At 36.3% G+C, this 27,313-nt stretch overlaps 1 protein-coding gene across 1 annotated transcript in view; it reads right to left on the reverse strand.

Moving 5' to 3' along the window:
• Positions 1-311: 311 nt before the first annotated feature.
• LOC136754685 (tyrosine-protein kinase JAK2) overlaps positions 312-27,313 on the reverse strand; it is a 58,366-nt gene continuing 31,364 nt past the window's right edge. Inside the window, exons 9-24 of the mRNA XM_066710732.1 lie at positions 27,089-27,200; positions 26,373-26,559; positions 24,355-24,479; positions 22,859-22,993; positions 20,816-20,903; positions 15,755-15,882; positions 14,459-14,597; positions 13,114-13,265; positions 12,518-12,668; positions 11,937-12,070; positions 9,273-9,462; positions 8,601-8,725; positions 4,994-5,166; positions 3,840-3,957; positions 3,390-3,503; positions 312-943 (exon numbers count right to left, since the gene is read on the reverse strand). Of these exons, the coding sequence (XP_066566829.1) occupies positions 836-943; positions 3,390-3,503; positions 3,840-3,957; positions 4,994-5,166; positions 8,601-8,725; positions 9,273-9,462; positions 11,937-12,070; positions 12,518-12,668; positions 13,114-13,265; positions 14,459-14,597; positions 15,755-15,882; positions 20,816-20,903; positions 22,859-22,993; positions 24,355-24,479; positions 26,373-26,559; positions 27,089-27,200 (2,179 nt within the window). The 3' untranslated portion in view covers positions 312-835. The remainder of the gene's footprint in view (positions 944-3,389; positions 3,504-3,839; positions 3,958-4,993; positions 5,167-8,600; positions 8,726-9,272; positions 9,463-11,936; positions 12,071-12,517; positions 12,669-13,113; positions 13,266-14,458; positions 14,598-15,754; positions 15,883-20,815; positions 20,904-22,858; positions 22,994-24,354; positions 24,480-26,372; positions 26,560-27,088; positions 27,201-27,313) is intronic.

The following is a 27,313-nucleotide window of genomic DNA, read 5'->3' on the forward strand; positions in this document are numbered from 1 at the left end:
AGTATTTTTTATTTTGCTAAGTTTGATATTTTATTTATATAAGCCTTTAAAAAGAGGTAGTGTTTTTTCCCCGATTAATTCTATAAAAACCACCATGTTATTTTGCCATTAGGATTCTTTGTTAGGTAAACAAAGGGGTTTTCTTCAAAGCAATAAACATCTATGTCATGTTGAAAACTGGGTAATGACAGAGAATGTGGGGTTAATCAAGATGTTACAATACAATTTCACCTAAAGAGGTAAAGTTCAAAAAAACCAGCAGTACTATATATATATATATATATATATATATATATATATATATATATATATTTAATCCAACAGAGCCTGCATTACAATGAAAAAAATACAAAAAATATATTTATCGTTTACAAGCAATTATACAATATATTCAAACCAGATTCTCCATTTACATTCACTGCTTAAGGATATTTCAAATATAATTTGCAGTGTATTTAGTTTACAAAACAAAAAATAAACAGAAGGGAAAAAAATCATGTTTACGTACCTATAAAAAATACAATGAAATAATAATAATAAACACTATATTCACTTCACATTTGCTGCCTTCTTAAAAGAGAGGAAAATGCCAGCACTGCTGCCAATATACAATATAGAATGCAGGGAAATGGTATCTGTATGGTATCTTTTTGATACTGTCTCCAAAAGTTCCAGTGGAAGTAAAGCATTTGAGACAGGAAAGCAACCAGACAGCACAGATAAGGACCCATCCAGTGATACTCATCCCAACTCGTAGACCATAACTTGGCTAACGTCCGTTGAATGAATTCGAGAAAGGAAAAATAAAATGTTTAACAAGTGCACTTAGGTAGATTCAGCCTTCTTTATTGTCCCAGAAACTGTCCACTTTCCGGCTGAGATCTTCAAAGGACGGCCTCAAACGTGGGTTGCTGTTCCAACACTGCAGCATGATTTGGTAGACCTACAAGACATTTGACTTTATTCTCACAAACAATTTAAAACAAGGTGCTCTAGATGAGTGAAACAACCCACCATATAAAATACAAAACAAAATTAAGAATAATAAATACAAATGTAACCATAATATGTTTTAACCAAGGTTTTATAAATATATTGGACAAATACAGTTTCAACAGATATGCAAAAGTAATGAGGGATTTCTGACTAATTGCTTTACAATTAAGTCATAGAAATAAAATATTTTCAAGCCAGATTTCTGTACACAAGACATGCTAACCACTTACCATTACAATAACAGGGAGGGCTAGGATTTTGGGGGAAGTTCTATTTATAGGATACATTCATTTTTCCTAATTATAAGATTACATTGCTTTATTAGTTTGTTTTTTTAAAGATTATTTGATTTTTTAATTAACTAGTGAAAAACAATATATTTTATATAGATACATTTAGTTTTTCACTAGTTAATAATGTATTGTACTACTAGCGAATGTGGCATTTAGATCACACAACCAAATTGTCTGAAAGCACTGTAGTCTCAAATGCTACAGTGAGTTTAAATGCGTTCAAATAAAACTCTCAAAAGCAAAGTCCGCTTGAGTCTCAACAAACCCACGACAGAATAGGGAGACCCTGTCCTAACATGCATGCGTCTATAACTTTCTCTTATCATTATTTACGATTTATTCAGGATTATCCATAATCAAGGTAGCATGTGTTAAGAAACATATTATATTATTATTTACAATAAAAGTGACTCCAAGATTACACAATATTATTTACCATTAATTTCTATTTTCAAATATATTTTAGATTTACTCTAAGTGGATTAATAATTTTTAAACACATCTTATCACTGCATATAAATGTCACTCAAGTCTCCTTTAATTAGTTAAACTGACAAATACTGGGAGAAGCAAAGCAGTTCATTCACATCCCTTCATATATACGATGTATGTTTCTATAGTATGTTTAGTAAAGTTTTAGTTCAAGAGATTATAACAGCATATTATACTAATGAGCAAAACAATCAGTAAATACCTTTACTACTACTACTACTACTACTACTACTATTACTATAATGTTATTACTATAATACTATTACTACTGTTATGAATAATAACAACTAGACATTGAAAGGAACTTTGTGGCTTCCAAACTTTATCTGCAGGTTATGCATTTTAACATATGCAACTCAATTTGTGGTCAATTTGTATAATCTTCCACAAGATGGCAATACAGTTCTAACCTTTACTATATGGACACTTTGTTAAGTTATTAGGCTAAATATTAAAAGCTGACATTCTGACTGGTCAATTGCAACCATTTGAGCACATCATATAGTAGGTTACCTTATGATCTGAATTTCATACGGTTACCACAAGTGGTAAAGGAGAAGATTAGTTAAAGAAAAAAAAAAGTGGCAAATGTATGTGAAAACACAGCACCATCGCAAATCCATTTGAGGCAACCCTGCAGTGAATAAATCTTTAATCTTCCACAGCAGTTCGTATTAATACCAGTTAATAGATTGTGACATATGTGTCCTGTAAGTAACATATCGTTTCCCAGATATGTACAGCAATGTATGGAAATTATGCAATGCTGATGCATGATTAATCCACAGCAGCCACACTTTTTACTTTTGCAATTCACCTACAACAAACTTCATAGACTGATGTATTAGAGTAAATTATGTTAAAGTTCAGCACAGTAGTTGGTACTAAAGAAGTTGTGGCCGGAAGTTTAATCAAATGACGTAACATGGCCTTTACTTCCCACGAACAAGCATTAAAGTACGTCAAAAAGGAAACAATGTAAGCAATTTGTTATATGGTTACAGTAAGTGCTTCTGAAAAAAGGAGAGTTCTTGGGAGGCTCATAATAATCAGAGCATTACATTAGCAGACTATATGACCACCTTGCACTGCGAGGAATGAAGTACACCCTAAAACAGTTGGTCGTGTAAATAGCAGGGCTCTAGTTTTTAAAATTAATAATTTTAACTGAAATGTTAGTCTAAAGGGAAAGATGCCAATATCTTTGAAAGCCCCAGAAGGAAGGGGGAGTCATGCAACCTGAGGAGGGGTGCATGACGGTAGAAGCACTGATGTGGAAGATGTCCAAATAGGCCAGTGTTAAGCAGAACAAGAAATTAACTGAAAGAGACCAAAACACTGGTATGTATTTATATGTATTTGCGGTATAATTTATCTATTTACTTAATATTATGAATACCAGCTCCTTTGTACCCGATAGTTTACATTGGAGAAATTGAAGTAGCTATTCTAATATGTTTCTTTCAGGTATTTACCATTTGTTTTGTTGGATTTTTCTCAAATGATAAAAATAAATTCATGACATAATAGTCATACTTGCCAGTGATACTATTATTTTTGTACATGTCTACTTGGAGAGCACACAAAAACAATAAGATCTTATCTTACCTCTTTAGGACAACCTTCTGGATTCGCTAGCCTGTTGCCAGCTTTGAGGATCTCAATTAAATGGTAGACAATCATCTGGCCCTGCTTGTCACTTCCTATCATCCTCATGAACTCCTATAGACAAAACACACAAAAACCATTAAATCCCCAAATTAATATGTGGTAACACTATGAAAGTAAGTTTTTTATTTTTATTTGTATTTGTTCTATATCAGTTTATATTTGAAAACCACCAATATGCATAAGAAACTGAAAGCTTACTGTTACATACCTTCTTCTATGGTAGAACATGCATAAATATACAGTCTGGAAAAAATTAAGAGACCACTTAACATTGATTTCTGAACTTGGAGTGGTCTTCATTTTTCGAGAGCTGTATATACTTTATAAAAACAACAACAACAACAACAACAACATTTAAAGAAAACAGTAAAGTGGTGATGCACATACCGCTGGTGGACTTTTATTCTTATCACTGTGTGTGAAGAGTTCATACAACACCACTCCAAAACTCCAGATGTCTGATGCCACAGAAAACCTGCTTTCACTCAAGGACTCAGGGGCATACCTGTATTGTTAAAAACGTTAAAGACACTTTATATTGCACTGTATGAGACAATCCCTAGTTCTAAATACTTGGCTTCCTTTGTCCATCTTTGATCGGTTCTTCTTGCAATGTGTCTGGACCATTTTAGCATTTTCACTCAATGATATATTGACATATGACATATTTCAGTTTGTTCTCAGATACATTTCTATAAAAACTCTAATGATCAAAGTTAACACTATCATATGTTAAGGTGGTTGAAGGTCACCAAAGCTTACAAAAAAAATACATAAATTGCAATTTACTGATTGCAGAAGTATTTAGTATATAGCCAGGACTGATGGAAGCACCTTTGGCAGCAAATCATGCTGTGTGTCTTTTTGAATAGGTTTCTACCAGCTTACGGTGTAATGTTTTCTATTGGATTCATGTTTTGATGTTGACTGGGCCACTAAAGGACATTAACTTTCTTCATTAAACAATTCCAGTGTGTCATTGGCCTTTTACTTTGGCTTATTATCTTGTTCTACCCAGTATTGATTCTTGACATTTCTAGGTTTTCCTCTAGGATTCTCCTGTACTATGCACCATTTATTTTCCCATTAATCCTGACAAGCTTCCCAGTCCCTGCTGATGAGAAGCACCCCCATAATATGATACTGCCACCAACATGCTTGACAGGTGGGATGGTGTTGAGTGCTGTTTTGCACTTGTACCAGAGGTAATGCTTTGAATTTAGAAAAAAGGTTCCATTTATGTCTTGTCTGATTATGTCACGTCTGCTATACTGTTGTATAATTTACATGCTTTGTCCTAACACCATTCAAAATTAATGATGGGTATTTTGTCATTAATGGCTGCTTTGTTGCCACTTCATGTATGGACTGGCTTAGAGGCTTCTCTCTCTCTCTAAATATACATGCATATATACTCTCACACATGTATAGACAGTAAATTAGATATTTTTGTGCTTCACTTCCAAGACCTGGGGGAGGGGGGGTATACCTGAAAACAAAACATGAGAGTAATTCTGAACAGAAATAAATACAAATCTTACCAGAAAATGGGGCTTTCTCCTGGCTCCTTAACTTTATAATACTCTTTACCCTGGGGCAAAACCTTTGTCAGCCCAAAATCCCCGATTTTCACCCTGTGCTCACTCTCAACAAGGATATTTCTGGTAGCTAGATCTCTGTGAATGTATCTGTTGGTGGCCAGGTAGTCCATGCCCTGTACATCAACAAACAAAAATGTTGGTATAAGGTAATGGTCTTTATTTTCCACATATACATATGAAAAATGGCTAGATTTACAAGACATCTTTGACCACATTACATTCAAGACTCCCAATCTTTCCTCGCACTTCCAGAAACCAAGGGATTTTTACATATTAACAGTGCGCTGAACTATATGTAATGCACATAGAAAATTAATACTAGTCATTACATTGCCTTGCCAGTGTTAAGATCAGATGACATTTGTTAGCTTTTCTTGAATTCTGGAGCCGAGTCTTTAATGATAAAATAAATAAGAATGTGCTATAGCTTTGCAACCACTTATAGCTATTCAAATCTTGCTGCTCATTTGACAACACTCAAACTTCCACATTACATTTAAAATCTCCCCAGGAAAGTGCTTAGAGTCAGTGATTCCTTTGTTTGCACTTGCTGTATCTGTAGATGTGACAAATAGAAGCATAATTCTTCTTCTTCTATCTTTGCTGCTGTAATATCCCTGTCTTTCAGGCCCCTATCAACTGCAACATACAAAGCCTCTTATGAGTTTCATATGTTAAACGTACATTTAATTTTGCACTTCATGTTTGCAGAGGATGCCATGGTCTGACGGTTTGTGTAAAAAGAAATAAAAAAAAAAACTGGACAGTATCTAACAAACTGTTAAGTTTACAGATTACTAAATGTGTATAGACAGTTCAATTAAAAAATGTTCTACTTGTCAACACTTTCATCCACTTCTTCTTCCTCTTCCCCACATATTATTATTATTATTATTATTATTATTATAAGCAGGAAGTGCTGGAAGCCTACCAAAACCACTTGACACATACATGTGCAACTCTGTGCAAACATTGCTTGATTGGTGTTGTCGGCAGTCCAAACCCGACTTTGCCGAATAAAGAACCCTGTTGTGCAATTGCACTGCAATGTACGAGCAGAATTATATTGAAGCAGAATACGGCCAAAATAGTCTGTGCATTTTACAGCACAAATCAGCACAATCGTAGCATAAAGGACAGACACAAGTGTTAAATGATTAAAATGTAATGTGTAATATCTCAAGAATCATGTTGGTACAAACATTTTTTTGCTGCACAAACAAGCTCAAACGTGGCACAAACGAATGACACCACTTCGGATTGATTTGGAGTTTGATGGGGTGCTAGGTGACATCATCACTGATAATTAAAATATGAATATCTAAAAAACTATAACTGCACTGATGAAAACAAATACGGTACAAACGTAGCACAAACGAAATAGATCATTTTGGTGCGATTTGGACGTTGATGGGGTGCTGAGTGACGTCACTAATTAAAAAAGTATCGCTTAATAACTTGAGAAATAAAATAGCACAAACGTTTCTTTTAAGGGCACAAACCAGCACGAGCGTAGCACAAACGAAATAGATCATTTTTGTGCGATTTGGAAGTTGATGGGGTGCTGAGTGACGTCACAGCTCATATAAAATAATCTTTAATATCTCGGGAACTATACTGGCACAAACAATGATTTATGCAGCACAAACCAGCACAAATGCAGCACAAACTAATGCATATATTTTGATTCATATTCTGAACACATGGCAACTTCACAGAGGTTTGAATTGATTTTATTTTTAAGGGTATAAAGGGATTTACGAGAGCTACTTCTTTAGCATGGTGGGAAACGTGGTGGTACCATTTCACAGAGCAGTGAGGAAAACTGTAGTACGAGCACAGCTGGTCAGACATGTCCACTCCTCCAATATACCAATTATAATCCTCTATGCACTGTGGTGCATTGTGCATTACTATTCCAGTAATCGGGATAACTGTGTATTTTTTGGGGAGGAATTTCAATTTAAGTTCTGTTCTTTGTTGAATAAAAGCAAAATCTTAAATTTAAATTTATTTAGTTTGTTTGTGTATTTTGTTGGACAGTGATGGGGTAGATTTTTATGAACTTTCTCTGCCTTGGAGTTGTTTTCTCCAAGATTTCTCAACCTGCACATTACACTCACCTAAAGGATTATTAGGAACACCATACTAATACTGTGTTTGACCCCCTTTCGCCATCAGAACTGCCTTAATTCTACATGGCATTGATTCAACAAGGTGCTGAAAGCATTCTTTAGAAATGTTGGCCCATATTGATAGGATAGCATCTTGCAGTTGATGGAGATTTGTGGGATGCACATCCAGGGCACGAAGCTCCCGTTCCACCACATCCCAAAGATGCTCTATTGGGTTGAGATCTGGTGACTGTGGGGGCCAGTTTAGTACAGTGAACTCATTGTCATGTTCAAGAAACCAATTGGAAATGATTTGACCTTTGTGACATGGTGCATTATCCTGCTGGAAGTAGCCATCAGAGGATGGGTACATGGTGGTCATAAAGGGATGGACATGGTCAGAAACAATGCTCAGGTAGGCCGTGGCATTTAAACGATGCCCAATTGGCACTAAGGGGCCTAAAGTGTGCCAAGAAAACATCCCCCACACCATTACACCACCACCACCAGCCTGCACAGTGGTAACAAGGCATGATGGATCCATGTTCTCATTCTGTTTACGCCAAATTCTGACTCTACCATCTGAATGTCTCAACAGAAATCGAGACTCATCAGACCAGGCAACATTTTTCCAGTCTTCAACTGTCCAATTTTGGTGAGCTTGTGCAAATTGTAGCCTCTTTTTCCTATTTGTAGTGGAGATGAGTGGTACCCGGTGGGGTCTTCTGCTGTTGTAGCCCATCCGCCTCAAGGTTGTACCTGTTGTGGCTTCACAAATGCTTTGCTGCATACCTCGGTTGTAACGAGTGGTTATTTCAGTCAAAGTTGCTCTTCTATCAGCTTGAATCAGTCGGCCCATTCTCCTCTGACCTCTAGCATCAACAAGGCATTTTCGCCCACAGGACTGCCGCATACTGGATGTTTTTCCCTTTTCACACCATTCTTTGTAAACCCTAGAAATGGTTGTGCGTGAAAATCCCAGTAACTGAGCAGATTGTGAAATACTCAGACCGGCCCGTCTGGCACCAACAACCATGCCACGCTCAAAATTGCTTAAATCACCTTTCTTTCCCATTCAGACATTCAGTTTGGAGTTCAGGAGATTGTCTTGACCAGGACCACACCCCTAAATGCATTGAAGCAACTGCCATGTGATTGGTTGGTTAGATAATTGCATTAATGAGAAATTGAACAGGTGTTCCTAATAATCATTTAGGTGAGTGTATATATATGCTGGACGATGCTGTGAGTCACCTTTCTTCGGTAATGTGTTCGGAACCTTCAAAGGTAACATTTGTGAAAAACAATCTCATATTTATTTATTTTAACCTTGTTTATGATGCAAGCAGGGTTAATAAATAGTCTGAGAAAAAAATTTAGAAGGATTATGTATACATGTACGTTACAGTGAGGTTCAAAAGAAAAGCAAATACCTTGCATATTTGAGACGCGTAATGGAAAAGCTTTTTGTGGTCTATCCTTTCCTTGTTCTTGATTAAATAATCTCTTAAACTTCCGAAGGGCAGGTACTCCATAATCAGCCGCAGGTTTCTTCGTCCTTTATTGAAGAGAGAATGGAAAATTAGTATAATCTGGTGACTTGGTGCAAGCCAAAGAAGATGGACATTAATATATACTTATTTCTGTCAATGAACATTAATTCTGATAGTATTTAATTGTGAGATGCATAAAAGCCATACTACTTGTCAATGACAACATTCCTCTAACATATTATGTGCCTGATTTGTAAAGGTTCACACTGCTGTTTATTAACACTTCCCAGAATCATCAACGCATACTACAGACAACCTCAAACCAATATAGAAATATTAAATCCTGTTCAAACAGAGCAGTCAATTCACTAATAAAGTATTTAAGCCTAAAAACTGAAAATAATACCTTTTAAGCCTAAGTACCACGGTCTCTCTTCCTTCAAAATGCAGTAAATTCAATTTTAAATGGTTCTAAAATTAAGTAAGATTTATATATATTTTTTTAAATCCATACTTAAAAAAATAAATAAAATAAAAAAGTATTATATATAGTAGTTTACCTCATGCCAGATTTGCCAATGTAAAAACCTGCATGCTTCTCTCCATGCCTACCTGCGCTGTAGCACACCCCTTTGTATTTGACAATGTTGTCATGTTGAAGTGACTTAAGGATCTCAATCTCGCGCTCAAAGTCTAGCAGGTGCTCGGCGGTGCTGTGCTGCAACTTTTTGACTGCCACCACCTCTCCGGTGCTGTCCTGCAGAGGGTCGTAGCGGCACATCTCCACACTGCCAAAATTGCCCTGTGCCCACAGGAAAGATGTGCATTTTAGAGATTCAAACAGTGGCAGCTGGTTTCAATTAGCACTAGTCTTGGACTACCTTTCATAAATTAACATTGGGTTGCCCAAGATTAGTACCAACCTGGGTCTACAAAAATGTAAAGATCACCAACTTCTATTCACATCCTGTGACATTTTTTGCAAAATAGAATGTTGGGGTCAAGCTTTTGAAATAATATAAATAATCAGCTGTATTTGCCTCTAGAAATTGTTACCAAGCAATATTATTATATATTATATAACGTCACTTCACAGGTTATGGCTAGACCATGCTTTTAGAAAAAAGTTTTTAAACTATTTCATACAAAATACAGGGCCCCAGTTATGATATAAATCATGTATATCCTTAGGGAAAACGTTATAGTGAACTGAAATGCTAATTTACATTTACATTATACCTTTGGGACCATTATTTCACAAAATTAGAAAGCTATAACAAAATAAAAACTTTAATGGCCAATGGCTGTGACCCATCATAGACCCTAAACACTGTAATTAAGCAATTAAATCCTGACAGTATCCACTGCATAAAACATGTTCAAAGACGGATTAAAATGCTAGGCAGAATATATATTTTTGTAATGAGTAGTAAAAGCGGTGATCATTTTATAATATTATATATATATATATATATATATATATATATATATATATATATATATATATATATATATATATATATATATATATACACACACACACATATACACATATACATACACACACACACACACACACGCTCAAATTTGTTCGTATGCTTACAGCTCTTTGAAATAATGCTTAATTCCTCCTGAAAAGAGAGAAAATTAAAAGCTATTGCATCATGTATACTTGCATGGCTTTGGTATGTCATAGAATAAAGCAAAGAAGCTGTGAAGAGATTAATTATTGCTCATTCTACAAAGATATTCTAAAATGGCCTGGACACATTTGTTGGTACCCCTTAGAAAACATAATAAATATTTGGATTATAGTGATATTCCAAACTAATTAGTTTCTTTAATTTGTATCATGTCTACGATCTTATAATCAGTCATTCAGCCTATTTAAATGGAGGAAAGTTGTCACTGTGCCGTTTGGTATCATTGTGTGCACCACACTGAACATGGACCAGAGAAAGCAGTTGTTGTCTGAGGAGATCAGAAAGAAAATAAAAGACAAGCATGGTAAAGGTAAAGGCTACAAGACCATCTCCAAGCAGCTTGATGTTCCTGTGACAACAGTTGCAAATATTATTAAGAAGTTCAAGGTCCATGGAACTGTAGCCAACCTCCCTGGGCGGCCGCAAGAGGAAAATCCACCCCAGACTGAACAGAAGGACAGTGCGAATGGCAGACAAAGAACCAAGGATAACTACCAAAGAGATACAAGCTGAACTCCAAGGTGAAGGTACATCAGTTTCTGATCGCACCATCCATCGCTTTTTGAGCGAAAGTGGCCTCCATGGAAGAAGACCCAGGAGGACTCCACTTTTGATAAAAAAAAAAAAAAAAAAAAGCCAGATTGGAATTTGCTAAAATGCATATTGACAAGCCACAATCCTTCTGGGAGAATGTCCTTTGGACAGATGAGTCAAAACTGGAGCTTTTTGGCAAGTCACATCAGCTCTATGTTCGCAGATGAAAAAATGAAGCTTTCAAAGAAAAGAACACCATACCTACAGTGAAACATGGAGGAGGCTCAGTTATGTTTTGGGGCTGCTTTTGCTGTGCCTGGTACAGGGTGCCTTGAATCTGTGCAGGGCACAATAAAATCTCAAGACTATCAAGGCATTCTGGAGCGAAATGTACTGCCCAGCGTCAGAAAGCTCTGTCTCAGTCGCAGGTCATGGGTCCTCCAACAGGATAATGACGCAAAACATACAGCTAAAAGCACCCAAGAATGGATAAGAACAAAACATTGGACTGAAGGTTGTGCAACAAAATATTAGGTTGAGGGTCCCATCATTTTTGTCCATGCCATTTTCATTTGTTTTATTATTTACAATATTATGTTGAAAAACAACATCAAAAGCAAAGTCTGATTTCTATTAAATATGGAATAAACAATGGTGGATGCCAATTACTTTTGTCAGTTTCAAGTTATTTCAGAGGAAATTGTGCATTCTTCATTTTTTGTGGAGGAGTACCAACAAATTTGAGCACGTCTATTATACATATGTATATATAAAAAACATTAAAAATATTATATATATATATATATATATATATACATACATACATACATACATACATACATACATACATACACACACATACACACACACACACAAAGTTTTACCTTAATGCCTGGTAGTAAATAAAGTAGGACTTTACCCTGAAAGAACTGAATATGTGAATCTTCCTTTAAATAATTTAGATATTAAAACAGATCTCACAAGAGAATGCAATTTTTTCCTCCTATAGACTATATATTTATATGCCTGCTGACATTACCTTGCCAAGCTGCTGAAGGAAAATCAAGTGTCTCTCTTCAAACTGAGCAGGTTCCTGGTTTTCAAATGCCCCACCTAATCCACTTCCACCACTTCGGTTTGGCACCATGTCACTCTCAACAAGCAACTCGTAGTCTAAAAGAACAAAGCATTTTCTTTTAGGCACAGTATTTATCATAGAAGTAGCTCAGGAAATGCAATAATATTTGAATAGAGGTCAGGACTAAGCAAATTTGTATAAGGACAAATTCAGTTTAAAACTGAAAAGTACCTGTTGGTAATAGGAAGGTACATTATACATATAAAATGGGTGGCTTGAGGTAGCAACCTATATATTTAGAAAAAATATCAATAAAAAATATTAAATATGCATATACAAAAATATTTGTATGTGTTGTAAACGAACAAATCACCAACATTTTACTTTCAAACATCTAATCTTTCAATACAGCAAAACTGACTGGATAGATGTCGAGATATCGTTTGTGGTGCCATAAACACTTACTTTAAACTTAACTTCTCTCAGACACAGCTGTAGGACTCCTTAGAGCCCATGAGGTCACAGTGGCAGAATAAGCTCACCTGGTGTGAAGAGACTGTTGAGATCCCGGATGATCGCTCGGAAAGAGGGCCTGAAAACAGGTTCATAATCCATGCAGTTGTTGATGAGGTTGGCTAGTTCTGTCCATTTTGGTGCAGACAGCTGGTGACGATCTTCGTAGAATAGATATTTCTTTGTGGGTAAGAACAAGTATCTGCATTAGACATTCACATACAATTCTAATAAACTAGTTGACACCCACCACCAAAAATAGAAGAACAATGATATACAGTAACTAAATGTAATATTAATACAATTTTACAAGTAGTATTGGGAGGTGAACAATCCCACATGAAAGGGGGCAAGCTTAATACTATAATTAGAAGCAAAACTGGTTATTAAGAGAGTATTTTATGTATCTGGTCTTGGGGTGAAGTGTTATCAGGTTTTTCTATGGATTGCCTTCACAGTCTCTGAGGACACCCAAATGTCCCCGGCCCCCAGTTTAAGAAAATCTGTTTTATGGAAAATAAATCAATACAATATTTTTTCAAGTTTATCCCCCAGTTGTTTAGAGGGACTAATCTTTGGTTTCAACATTTGATTCTCAAGTTGACAGCCTTGCTTAAATACTCACTTTAGAAGAATCCAGCGTGCTAAGGGGTTTGTCACCACCGCTACAAATCTCCCAAAGCGTGGTGCCAAAACTCCACTTGTCCATTGCTAGGCCAAGATTCTTGGGATCTTCAATATATTCTGGTGGCACCCATGGGATCCTTTCAATGAGAACTGAAAAACAAGACATTTCAAGGTCTGGGCTCTTCTTGCTTATGAATAAATGAAAATGTTTAGCCTGAAATGTCGGCAGAATACAAGATTAATAAAAAGATTCAGAAACTAGGACTCAGCTGAAAAACAGCACATAAAGAGTTCAAACACTGGCAACAAGCACATTGATAACTAAAACACTTGAATAAATTAAAAGATTAATAAAAATAAGTAAAATTTAACCAGTGCCAGCAGAAAAGCACAAATGAATACGCAACAAAAAGGTTTTTCAGTACTGAGGAAGAAGCAGGGAGCCCAAAATCCAATCAAACTTAGAAAAAAATAATATGGAAGCAATATATATGTATTACACACAAAGCAATTAGGTGGCCTAAATGCTGGACAAATATTATTAGCATGATTTATTGTGATTTATTTATTTTAGTTTTGACAGTGTTATATAAGTAATAATATATAATATTATATATATTTAGTTTTTCTGTAGTTTTGATTTACCCAGCAAATTAGGCCATACTTCTATATAATCTAAATTTGTCCACAACAGTATAACCATAGGATAGGCAGCATACAAAGTTTAGTGCAAGACGTTCAAAGGAGGCAGAGGTCTGACAAAAATATAAACTACTTTGTACTTCAGGCTCAAGGCCTGTCACTGTACTGTCACTGTCTACTGTTAGACAAGTTGCAAGATGTGCTCATATATTACAGGACTGAACCAAAGAGGACTCAGATCAGACAAGGTATACTCAGTGAGTAGGGCCAGTGAGAAGAATCAACCTCAAACCATCTTCCATTTCTAACACAGTGTTTCAGTAGTTTGCAAACAATATATAAGAAGAATCTCTATTCAGCATGTCTACATTGTTTGGGCTCAAGCTGTCTCTTTTCATCGAGATCATATTTCCAGCAAAGGAGCCAGTCATATCAATAACAGCAACAGACTTTTATGTCATGATCAGATTTGCAAAGTGCAGCACACATTGTTGTCGATTGTTTTTTGGGGAAAAATCCATCCCAAAATGTTGTTCACCACCCACCATAATGAATGTCAAGAATTATCGAAGACTAAAATTGTAATGTGTAATTTATTTCGATTTCTATTTTTTTTTATTGAAATATTTGAATTGTTGCAACCCTAAAGGATATTTGTCAGTGCTCAGAGAGGTAGGTAGTTTAAAAAAAAACTTGCTTACTCTCTTTTGGGAGGACGGTGATACTGACTCCTGGGTCACTGAGTTTTATGAAGGGAAGGTTGCCAGTCTTCCTGTCCTCTTCTCGGGTGAGCAATACATTTTTGGCACAAACATTCCCATGCACAACATTTTTTTCCTCCTAGAAAACAAAACAAAAAGCTCTTAACCTATTTTGTTGAAAATGAATCTGTCACACAGTGTTTCCTCTATTTTTAGAGTTAAAGAAAAGTATTTATTGTCAAAAAAAAGGAAGAATTCTCCAGTCCCAAATTAAAAGGGCACTGATGCCTTGTGGTAGCAGGAAATAATAGACTGCTACAAAATGGGTAATGTTTCTATAAATTATTCTTTAAATGATTTTTTTACAAAGCTTTTTCTACACTTATTGTGTTGCGCAATAAATGTAGTTTGAAATCAGCGGTTATTCCACTTACATGAATATATGCCCCACTTCTACAGTCACTTTGATGTTTACCTATTCACCGGCCACTTATTTTCACACTGTAAACTCCCAAATCTTATATTTGTGTCTGCATTTTGTTATTTAAAAAATAAACATATTTACTATATAGAGATGCGCTAATGCTTAATGTTTCATACTGAATCACTGATAATCACTTAAATAACATTGCATTACATTTATTTTATTATAATATTTACAATGCAATTAACACTTTTAGATGATCACTTTGGTAATTCTAGTTATGCAGTTCGTTTGCAGGTGATCACACAATCGTACTGACAAAATAATTAAAACAATTTGAAACAGAATATAAAAATCTTGAAAGATGTCAGAAACAGTTAAATTACTGAATTACACTGAACAAAAATATAAACGCAACAATTTCAAAAATTTTACAGGTCATATAAGGAAAATCAATCAATTTAAATAAATTAATTATGTCATGTGCAATTGGTCTGCCGACTGCAGGAATGTCCACCAGAGCTGCAATCAGGTCAAGACCCTGGTGAGGACAATGAGCCACAGATGTGCTAGTATAATATATAAACATAACTGACTACCAAATAAGTGTGCATCACTGTAGTGTATCAGCAGCAGGAAGACAACCTGTGTGGTCCTTCTCAGACTGCATTAATTCACTTAATGTCACAATGGTAATGTGGTATTTTAAAGATGGTTAATATATAATTATCAAATACAATCAAGAGCAGGAAGGTAAGAGGCATTTTTTGTTGTAGTTTGTACGAGATCTCATTATCTCTTTAAAATAATCATATTTTATTTGAACAAATCTCTTTACATCTGAAAGTTAATCCTAATATATGCCTCCTCACCAGGAAATGCATAGCCCATGCCAGCTGCTTTGCCACCTCCAGTTTCCACATGATATTCACCGAGTTTTTGTTCTTCTTTAGATAGGTGTCAAGTGAACCAAACTTCACGTATTCCTGCACCATGATATCTACAAAAAAACAAAAATGGCATTAGGTAAAAACAGTGATTTCTGCTACTGAAAGTTACAAACACAGAACAGAGTGCTATAAACTACTATAAACCTCTCATACCTATTCAATTTTTCTCTCTCTCTTCTTAAAATTAACTAAAACTATTTTGGATACTATGATTAATGATATTTAAATGGGAAAATGCTTGTGCCTTACCATTATTTACAAAATAAATAAAAATAAACAGGACAAAAACCTAAGAATACAAATAGGTGCACGAGGGAAAATAAAATAGAGCTGCAGCTATTGATTATTATGATAATCGATTATTCTACACATACAACGATCAATTATTCGAATAATCACAACAAATTATCAATGCATTCTTATGGGTTCCTGGTGCCAACATCCTATTCTCGAGTTCACTGAACTCTGTAAATACAGGGCTCTGATTACCGAAAATTTTTTTTTATGTTTTTCCAAAGAAGGCAAATGCATTTTTATATTATACTTTATGATAAATAACGAACTTTTGTAATAAAAACAATACACGAAAATGAAACTATTAAACAATACACTGAAACTATAATAAACAATGAACCATAATTATCAATCAAAAATCAGCGGCTAGTTCTGTGCAATGTCGTGAAATGTTCAATACAATAAACTTGGAAGGATGGGCTAGAAATGCGCTACAGGGCTCTGCGCAGCATTGTGATGGATCTGGTTGCCACAAACGCCACCTCATTGCCTTCCATTCAGCACTGTTTTCTCAATGCATCTCGCCACAGCACTGTATAGCTCTTGCTAAAAACTAAACAAGTACAAATAATAATAAAACTAGCAATAATATACAACTATTTATATACTTCTAAAAAGTGAATGGATTGCCGCAATAGACAGAAGACTTGTATACGTGCACAGGTACATGGAGGCTCTAAACAACATGCGATTGGATAAAAACATGGCATGATCGCTGTCCCCGGCTTTCAATTCACATTCTACAGGATCATCACAGGCTTTGGGAATGACATGAGACTACATGGCACTGAGGGTTTTCATGTGACGTGCGTGTGTACATCATGGTACTGAAGTGGTTAAATGCTCAGTCCTGTTGTCCTCCATAGCGCCGAGTCCACGATTCAAAAGTTTTTATCTAAAATGTTACGTAGAATTTGACATGCCTGTAACATGCACATAATCCACGTGTCTTCCATCGCGGTGCACGTATGCACAATATCCCACATGGCTACAGCATAACTTTAAAATGACTTTACACGTAAACCTGAGTTTCCCAGCTTAAATCAATTAATTTGGTCAATGTCGCGACTGTCGGTGCACAAGCATTGGCAAGAAAGCCAATTGATGAAATTCTGATGTGCTTGTATTCAAGTCACTTTTAAGATAATATTTAAATGTGGCAAACCGAGTCTATGTGCACCACGATTGAAGACAGGTGTAGGTTTACTTGTATGTTTAAATACGTCAAATTCAATGTCTAATTTTAAATATAAACGTTTGCATAGATTAGCATGAGAGAAAAGCTTACATCGGAGGCAAGCACAGTACATGCAACTCTTTCGTCAGCACAATTTCTAGCTAGCTAGCTATTACTAGCAATGTTGCAAAAACTTACCATGCGTTCAGTTTCAAGTGCTCAAGCTTGTCGGATGTGCTCTATTGGACAGCTAATTCTGATTCACACACTCCACAAAGCACAGTACAGCTATCATTGTTTCTCTTAGAAATACTCCCACAGTTTCGATGCTTTCACCGCAGTTTTGATTCACGACATTTTCCAGTGAGACGCATACAGGTGGATGACAAACCAAGTGATGCATTACTGCCATCTACTGCTGTTGGGAATTAAACCGTTGTTCTCACACAGAGCTAGCAATACAGGGCAAGGATATTAGGCGAAAGGGCCAAGATCAAGGGTATTAATAAAAACGGTTAAGATAGAGGCAACGTAGCTAAATCACTATTCGATGGCTGAAATAGAAGTCAACGTATTTTACTAGTCGAATAAGTCGACAAATCATTGTTTTTAATTAGGGCTGCAACGATTATGTAAATTAACTTCAAAGGACTATGGTCACATGCATAGCTTGATATCTCATAATACATGTACTTCTATGCTGACATTGGTAGGGGTGCTTACTAAACTAGCTCAGTTCCAGAAGTACACCTGAAAAATTAAACCAGGTTGGATTCCCAAAATGGCCATCAAGCTTTAAACCATAGATCTGAATCCTATCTTTTCAACCTGATGGCAAATATACTTTATTCAACCTAAAATGACCAAAAAGCCAGTCCTCAAGCCCACTAATTATTTCAGTACAATATTGTGCTGAATTGGGACACTACAAAAATGTCACTAAATACTTGCTTCTGTGCCAGACAATGGATATTCTAGAAACCTGAATATTGTACAGTAATGTACCATACAAAATGAAACATAGTAGCCTACTGAAGGAACCGGTGGTTTCTCGGGTTTGCAGTTTTTTAAAATTCACTGTTCACAGGTTGGGGACCCAATCATCAGTGTTGGTAACATATTGTAACATCCTGGGGGGCTCTGGACACAGCAAGATTAGCCCAGGCCCCCCCAGTCATTACAGTCTGCCCTCACGCTGCTCTGCCATCCCCTCATTTGAGATGGCTTGATGCAGGCTCATTTCGCACACTTCTAACATCAAATGTAACATCCTGGGGGGTTCCAGCCAGGGCAAGATTCGAACCCCCGTCTCCCTTAGCAAGACCTCAGGATATATATACACATACATATACACACACACACATCAGAATTTTGTGGATTCTCTTTTGACTGTGATGACACTGAGAAGACACTTCCTGTAGTATTTTATGAGGTTCAAGCAATATTCAGGAAGGATTTTGGCAGAACTCCTCCTGGCATAATTTCTCCAGCTCCCTCTCTGCTTTTGGGCTTTGATCCACTGTTCTCAATGGACTATATACAATAAAACTGTACTGATGTTTAGCAACGTTTTGTTCAAAACCAGTATTAAGAAAAATGTACAGTTATTGTAATTTTGTAATTAGTTGACTAATGAAATGCTGGTGATCAGATGAATTCTCAAAGGAGACCTCCATATGATCTGAATCACTGACAAACAGTTCAATATTGCCAGATGACATTGAAAAACGTATATACGATATTGGCTTGCCAAGATAACTAGTTATACAGTTTGACATGCACAACTATAGGAAAACATAAATTTTACCAACCAAACAAAGCAATATCCGTGTGTATTTTAATGTTATTAATCTTTAGATGAATGAAAGGAACCTTTGAAATTCACTAGGGAAACTAATCTTGCATGGTTTTCAATCAGAAACCTCAAGATATCAAATCAAGCTGGAACAAAATAAAGTGGTGTGCAAATAATGAGTTTAAGAACATAAAGGGAGGCTATTTGACCCATTGTGCTCATTTAAAAGCTAATAACAATTATCCCAAAACAACATACATTTTGATCACGAATGATGCAAAGATTTTGAAATGCATTTAGCTGTGATTAGATCCTTCTCCAGTATTTGCCCGACTGATCTTTCACAACTGCTGTCAGGCAGATGCGTCATTCTCTTCACCCAGGTTAACTATAAATGTCAGAGGCTCGTGTGAAGACTTCATCAACATTTACACATGAGAGGAATTTCAAATAGAGAATTTTCTGTGAAAATGAAAGTGAAAATGAGTCAACAAGTATGTCTAACTATAGAACCTTTGTCTGAAAAAGAGGTATGAGCTGAACAAGTTGCTGGTGTGGAAGTGACTTGGGTAAAAAAAAAAAAAAAAACGTATTGAGAATTACCTCACTGCTGAAACACGTCTAGGGCCTGGTCTGTGCTGAAATGACTTTCCTATTGAAAATACCTCTATCCCTTAATTAAACAGTGTACTTTAATAAAGTAATAAACAGTTTAATTGCAGCGTCAAATACCATTGTTTTATTTTGGCAAAATAAAAGGCAGAATAGTAAAAATATATTTAATATCCAAATATCTGAATAGAAATATATAAAAAATAAAAATAAAATACTCAAGAGATTCTGTAACCATGTGGCAAATGGTTTTGTAGTCTGACAAAAAAAATATTAAACTTTATGGCCTACATGCAAAGTGTTATGTTTGGGGCAAAACCAACAGAGGAAAACCTGCTGCCTTCTGCAAGAAAGCTGAAACTGGGACAGAAGTTCACCTTTCAGCATGACGACAACCTGAAGCACACAGCCAAAACTACACTGGAGTGGCTAAGGAACAAAAAGGTAAATGTTCTCTATTGGCCCAGTCAGACCCCCGACCTAAATCCAATCAAACATTCACCTTTTATGATAGGAAAGTGATGCCTGTTTCAGAAAATGGTTAACCAAGTCACTACTTTTCCAAGCCCCTTGTCTGTCTCATTAATATCATGATTGGTTGTAATGGATTACACTCCCAGGTTCCATCAAGTATACGGTGTGCCCTCCCAATCAAGCACCCATGAAAACGAGATGTATACATTTCACTGTACTTCCATTTCTTTAGTTGCATTATTGTTTAATGAGTGATAGGTGGCTCTTTTCTTTCATGCACTGAATATCTGGAGCTGATTGATAGCAGAAAAGAATTCCACAACATTGTCTATTAGCACGTTGATGACATCTTTGATTTAATCCCAGTCTAAGGCTCAGATTTCTGAGACAAGGTAATATGAAGAGTAGTGAGAGACCTCACTTTCTAATGTTTTTGCCTACAATTCTACAACCCTGCAGAATTACCATCTATCTAAATAAATTGCAACCATATTCTTTGAGTTGTAAAGGAATAAAGCAGCCAGACATATGTGACTGTTTTGTAGGGTCAATATTATGATGTGGAAGCAGTTCAGAATTATGTATGGCTTTAGTATGGATGTCTGTAATGCCAATCCTACATTCGACTTACTCTCTTCACCACACACACAGACTCCGTAATTCAACAGCAAGTGCTTGTGGGAGAGCTGGCTCATCATGCTCGCAGCTTCAAAGAAGGACTGCAGAAAAAACAGAGAAATTATTTAACAGTTAAAACTTTCAGATGCCCAGACACTGAAAAAATATTTCTACACCACTCCTGGTTAGTCATTCATTAAGTGATTTAGGAACCATGAGTTTAAATATGAAGAATTCAAAATGAAAATTTTATATTGTAATTATTTCTCTGCTGATGCCCTTACCCAAGGCGACTTAACAGACTGTAAGGAAACATAGACCTCCATTCTACATTCAGTGATAAGCCTCTAAAATAAGCTTTAATGTCCCATATACTAGCTCAATAACATATTAATATGACATGAAATATCAACTGGTACCGAACAGTAGCTACATATATTACAAGACTACATATACTGCTTTCAGGAATTCACAATAAACAGAATACATTTTTACAGCATATATAGTAGGATTCCAATGTGTCACTCAGGGAGATACTTTATACAAATAATTATATTTTTACGTCTGTGTTTTGGGGGTTAATTAAAAGCAAACTTTTATAAAAAACTGAAAAAAAAACATTTCAAGAATAAGACCTTTCAGTTACAGAAATTGCAGTTTCATTGAGTACAAAATCACTGAAAAGATTCACCTGCAACAAAAAGTGTCACAGTGTTAGCTCAAAATTATAACACATTAGTAGAAATGTCAGACATCTTCAGACATAAGTGACCACCCAGCCTCAGGGAAATGGGTTTGAGAGTTTTCAGACAAGATCTGGTTTGCTACTAAGAGATGTCCCCAAGATAAATCTCACATGTGGAATTCCAGCTTATAAAACACAACATTATCTTAAGTGTTGAACCTTTGACATGAAATTGTTGATTAATTAATAATGTAATATACATAGAACATTTCCGGCAGAACAGAGAAACACTAAGTTTGATGAGAAAAAACTAATATAGATTAAAAAAGTGTACTGTTGATAATGTAACCTATTATATTGCTAAGTATACACTAATAAAACAAATAAACTGAATTACTACTACTACTACTACTACTACTACTACTACTACTACAATTGTCTTCTGATCTCGACCAGACTACATCTAGCTAAGTACAGACTCATCTCTCCTTATACTCCCTCCTTCCCCTTCCTCCAGAGCCCAATCCTTTTCCACCCTGCCCCCTAAGTGGTGGAATGACCCTCCCCCTGAGGTCAGGACAGCACAGTCCCTGACCACCTTCCAGTGATTATTCAGGACACATATGTTCATCTATCTGTAATACAGCAGCCTGACCTACTGAGCTGCTCAGCATTCTTACCATTTTGCACTTTATTAATCTTTATTTTGTTAAGGCATCCTTATGCTCCTGCATACTTGTATTGTTAGCACTTCTTTTGTGCAGCTGTGACTTCTATACCTACCCCTTCCCTTAACACATACCTAGGATTTAACTTTATTATGTCTGCACTGATTAGCTCATTGCACTAGGATGTATGCTTTTTATATTACAGACTGATTAATGTGATTCAGTTCCTTTCAAAGGTTTGTTTGAACATAAAATCCTTAACTTCTTTAATTCATAAACATAAAATTAAATTAGATACACAGAAACAAGATATTGAGGGATTATTATTTCATAAATTAATGTTACTTTACGCATTACTTTTTGATAATGACCAGGTTTGTTGGGGGGTGCTTTGATTCAGCATCTGTGTGAAACAATAAGAGTGGAGACAGACCAGCAACTCAATCTTTTTGAAGAATTCAGAGCTGACCAGTTTAGTATTCAGAATGACTCCGTAAGGTGTGAGGTGCACTCTTTCTGAGTGAGTCTCGTACTAGTGCACACTCTCTCAAACAAAACTTCGGAAAGCAGAGGAACTGGAGAGTAAAACCTCTCCATTTGTCTACCAATGAAGAAAACTTAATCTCTCCTGGGATGAAGCAGGGTTAGTAAACACACTGAATAACAACTGCCCGATACTAATACATTTTTGTGTCTCTCTCACCTCAGAATAATTTCGATGTGCTTTATCCAGAACCTTCAAAATTACTTCTGTTTGATGCATTTGTCCATAGTCACCAAGTTCTTTCCTGATTCCTTTGAAGATCTTCGTAAATGTTCCTTGACCTAAACTTTCATTCTGTAAACAAAAATAAATAAAGAAACTAAATGTAAAAAGAAACCAAATACAATTGATGTCAATGCAAAATACATAACAAATACAAGTATACATAAATTCTAAAGCACTGACTACAACATAAACCTATGAATATCCAATAAAACTTGGGACAAAATTAAATATTTATATGTTTGGAAACAGAGAATTCAAACTTTTCTACTACCCTAAACATATGAAGTGCATCATTACTGTTTAAAGTTTAAGTTTAAAATTCCTAAATATATTTCTATTATGATTGTCTCATGACTTTACTGAATAGCAGAGATCTCGATGTATGGATTGGATTCCATATATTTTTTAACCTTAAAATTCATCAATCTGGCTTTAAATAAAATAAAATAAAATAAAAACATAAAACAGAGCAGCAGTGTCTTTTTATTTTATTAAACAAAACAAAAACATCTATGCTTCAAGGAATGGTAACAGCTAAAAAAGCTGGAAAAGGCAGTTCTATGAAAACCTCCTTGGTTATGGAACAGCTAGTAAGAAAAGTTGGATTATTAAAATATCTGTAGTGAAATATTTTGAAGTTCTGTTTTGGAATGTAAAAGTAATATTCCCCTTAATTCCAATTAAACAAGTATCCAGTAATCAATATGGTGGAAGGATATTTTGGGTTACTTTACTATAATTCAGAATTAAAAGTGAATGTTTGATCTCAACATATAAATTATAATTACTATTGTCTTTTCATCTTTAGCAGATGGAGAGAACAAAAAAGAGAAAAAGCACAAATAACACTGGAAGGGGAAAGAGACAACATAATGATTAAAAATGATCAAAAGCTGAAAGTGTGTTTGGGAAGGCCCAAGAGGAAAAGTGACAAAGCAGCCTAAAGAAATTGCTTTAAAAGATGGACCTTAATCCCCACTGACCTGGGGCAAGCTTCAAGCTTCTGCTTCTACTAATTAAATCACACTGGTGAAAACCTTCATTTAACCTCTAAACAATCAGTGTTAGCGAATAAAACTTTCCTTTTGAGAAGACTAGACATGGTATTTTACAGATCACCGTAGATAGTTTGCTGCTCTGTTCCTAGTATGCATGTTATTTAACAGATGCCTTTATCGAAGAAGAGATGATGTATTGATCAATTATAAGTACCACATTAAGTGTGCCGCAAAGAAATGTGGTTCAGTATCAGTTCGTAGTTCGTATTTGCAAAACAGATCAGATAATTTCAGTTGACTTAGATGGTCATTTTTAGTGTAGGACAATGAGATGAGATCTTAGTTAAAGGGACTGTATGAATGTCTGAAATGTTAAAAGTCTCACTAATGGTGAAAAACATTGAGGCAGCACATAATGTTGCAAATGTTTACAATTTCAAGGTCTTCCTTCCTTATTTTGTGGAACACCATCTGACTGACGTTGTGTCTCTGTAGAGTGGGCGAGACGGGAACTTCTGAGGCCATGTTACTTCGGCAAACCATAAGGTTGGATTTCTCTGTAAGAAGAAATTAAGAAAATATAGATGTGAAACTGTGAATACACTCTGTATGCTGAAAGACAAGAAGGAAATAATGAATTAAATAATAGAAAAGGAAAAAGACTTGTAGTGTTTAGAATTAAATTGTAGTGTGGTGGGTTTTCTGCTACGATTTACAGTGCATCCGGAAAGTATTCACAGCACTTCACTTTTTCCACATTTTGTTATGTTACAGCCTTATTCCAAAATGGATTAAATTCATTATTTTCCTCAGAATTCTACAAACAATACCCCATAATGACGTGAAAGAAGTTTGTTTGAAATCTTTGCAAATGTATTAAAAATAAAAAACAAAAAAAGCACATGTACATAAGTATTCACAGCCTTTGCCATGGCACTCAAAATTGAGCTCAGGTGCATCCTGTTTCCACTGATCATCCTTGAGATGTTTCTACAACTTGATTGGAGTCCACCTGTGGTAAATTCAGTTGATTGGACATGATTTGGAAAGGCACACACCTGTCTATATAAGGTCCCACAGTTAACAGTGCATGTCAGAGCACAAACAAAACCATGAAGTCCAAGGAATTGTCTGTAGACCCCCGAGACAGGACTGTTTCGAGGCACAGATCTGGGGAAGGGTACAGAAAAATGTCTGCAGCATTGAAGGTCCCAATGAGCACAGTGGCCTCCATCATCCGTAAATGGAAGAAGTTTGGAACCACCAGGACTCTTCCTAGAGCTGGCTGAGAGAAGGGCCTTAGTCAGGGAGGTGACCAAGAACCCGATGGTCACTCTGACAGAGCTCCAGCGTGTCTCTGTGGAGAGAGGAGAACCTTCCAGAAGAACAACCATCTCTGCAGCACTCCACCAATCAGGCCTGTATGGTAGAGTAGCCAGAAGGAAGCCACTCCTCAGTAAAAGGCACATGACAGCCCGCCTGGAGTTTACCAAAAGGAACCTGAAGGACTCACAGATCATGAGAAACAAAATTCTCTGGTCTGATGAAACAAAGATTGAACTCATGTCTGGAGGAAACCAGGCACCGCTCATCACCTGGCCAATACCATCCCTACAGTGAAGCATGGTGGTGGCAGCATCATGCTGTGGGGATGTTTTTCAGCGGCAGGAACTGGGAGACTAGTCAGGATCGAGGGAAAGATGAATGCAGCAATGTACAGAGACATCCTTGATGAAAACCTGCTCCAGAGTGCTCTAGACCTCAGACTGGGGCGACGGTTCATCTTCCAACAGGACAACGACCCTAAGCACACAGCCAAGATAACAAAGGAGTAGCTACAGGACAACTCTGTGAATGTCCTTGAGTGGCCCAGCCAGAGCCCAGACTTCAACCCGATTGAATATCTCTGGAGAGATCTGAAAATGGCTGTGCACCGACGCTCCCCATCCAACCTGATGGAGCTTGAGAGGTCCTGCAAAGAAGAATGGGAGAAACTGCCCAAAAATAGGTGTGCCAAGCTTGTAGCATCATACTCAAAAAGACTTGAGGCTGTAATTGGTGCCAAAGGTGCTTCAACAAAGTATTGAGCAAAGGCTGTGAATACTTATGTACATGTGATTTTTGTTTTTTATTTGTAATAAATTTGCAAAGATTTCAAACAAACTTGTTTCACGTTGTCATTATGGGGTATTGTTTGAGGAAAATAATGAATTTAATCATTTTGGAATAAGGCTGTGAATACTTTCCGGATACACTATAGCACAAAGCCATGTCTCCTCATTTATGTCACAAAAACGCAAAGTGCTGCAGTAAAGCAGGCATGTATAATACACACAAAGGATCACAGAGGTGTGAAAAATGATTTTACTGGATTTGCTGCATTTAAAGTAATGGTAATCAAATTAAATGCTCCATGACTATGAATGTCTGATGTGGTAAGCTGGTCTGACCTTTGGCCTTGGGTGGGCAACACTTGCTGAACTGGAAGATAATCCCATCAGAACGGACTGTCTCCTTCTGGTAGCAGTTAAGCAGGTGTCTCAGACTCCCAAAGCTCTTCTTAGCTCCACTCAGAATATACTCTCCAGTCTCTGTCCTGGTGATCAGGCAGTGCTTGTACTCGACCCCATTCTCACTCTGAGAAACAGAAAATAAATGCACAGAATTATCAACCCTTACCCAGCACAGACTGAATTTACTCCTAACCCACAACTGGACAGGGCAAGGTGGTCAGTGTCACTCATAGGATATAGTGACTTTATATTAGGTACTTTAATATTTAACAAAGACCAACTGTGAACATTTATTCCATACATAAGAGAAAAATATTTTCTATAAAGGGTATAGTACCATCTGCCCTTCATGTTAGCAGTATGGAATATAGATGTTTTTAAATAAAATCTGTCTGCACTCACATTTCACATTTTATTCTACTGAGCATGCATTGTTTATTTTAAGAACAGCAGAGATCATGACAAATAGTGCATTGCTATCAAAAGTGGTTATAAAAAAAAAAAAGTTTCTGTTTTTAAAATCAGCAGTGTGTAGGTGTTATAACCTATTCCACAGCCATTGTCTAGGCTTAGTATGGTTTTGCACAGCTGGTTGAAATAATGCATTTGAAGAAATAAGAAAGTAGCAGGGTGCACCCCTGCTGCACACTGACCCCCACAGCGAAGGACAGGAAGTATTTATTGAAATCCTTGGGGCTACATCGCATTATGTAGAGTCCTCTGTAGTTGCCAGCTCTCCTCAGTTTGTTGATGGCAAACTCCATGCTGTGGCAAGAGACAGACAGTGCAATTGCTGTTATACTGCTTCACTGACCAGACACTGACAAGATGACAAAATGACAAGCACATGCACATCCAGCAAGAGAAGAGCTTGTAAA

The sequence above is a fragment of the Amia ocellicauda genome, chromosome 8 (assembly GCF_036373705.1).
Source record: "Amia ocellicauda isolate fAmiCal2 chromosome 8, fAmiCal2.hap1, whole genome shotgun sequence".
Taxonomy (NCBI): domain Eukaryota; kingdom Metazoa; phylum Chordata; class Actinopteri; order Amiiformes; family Amiidae; genus Amia; species Amia ocellicauda.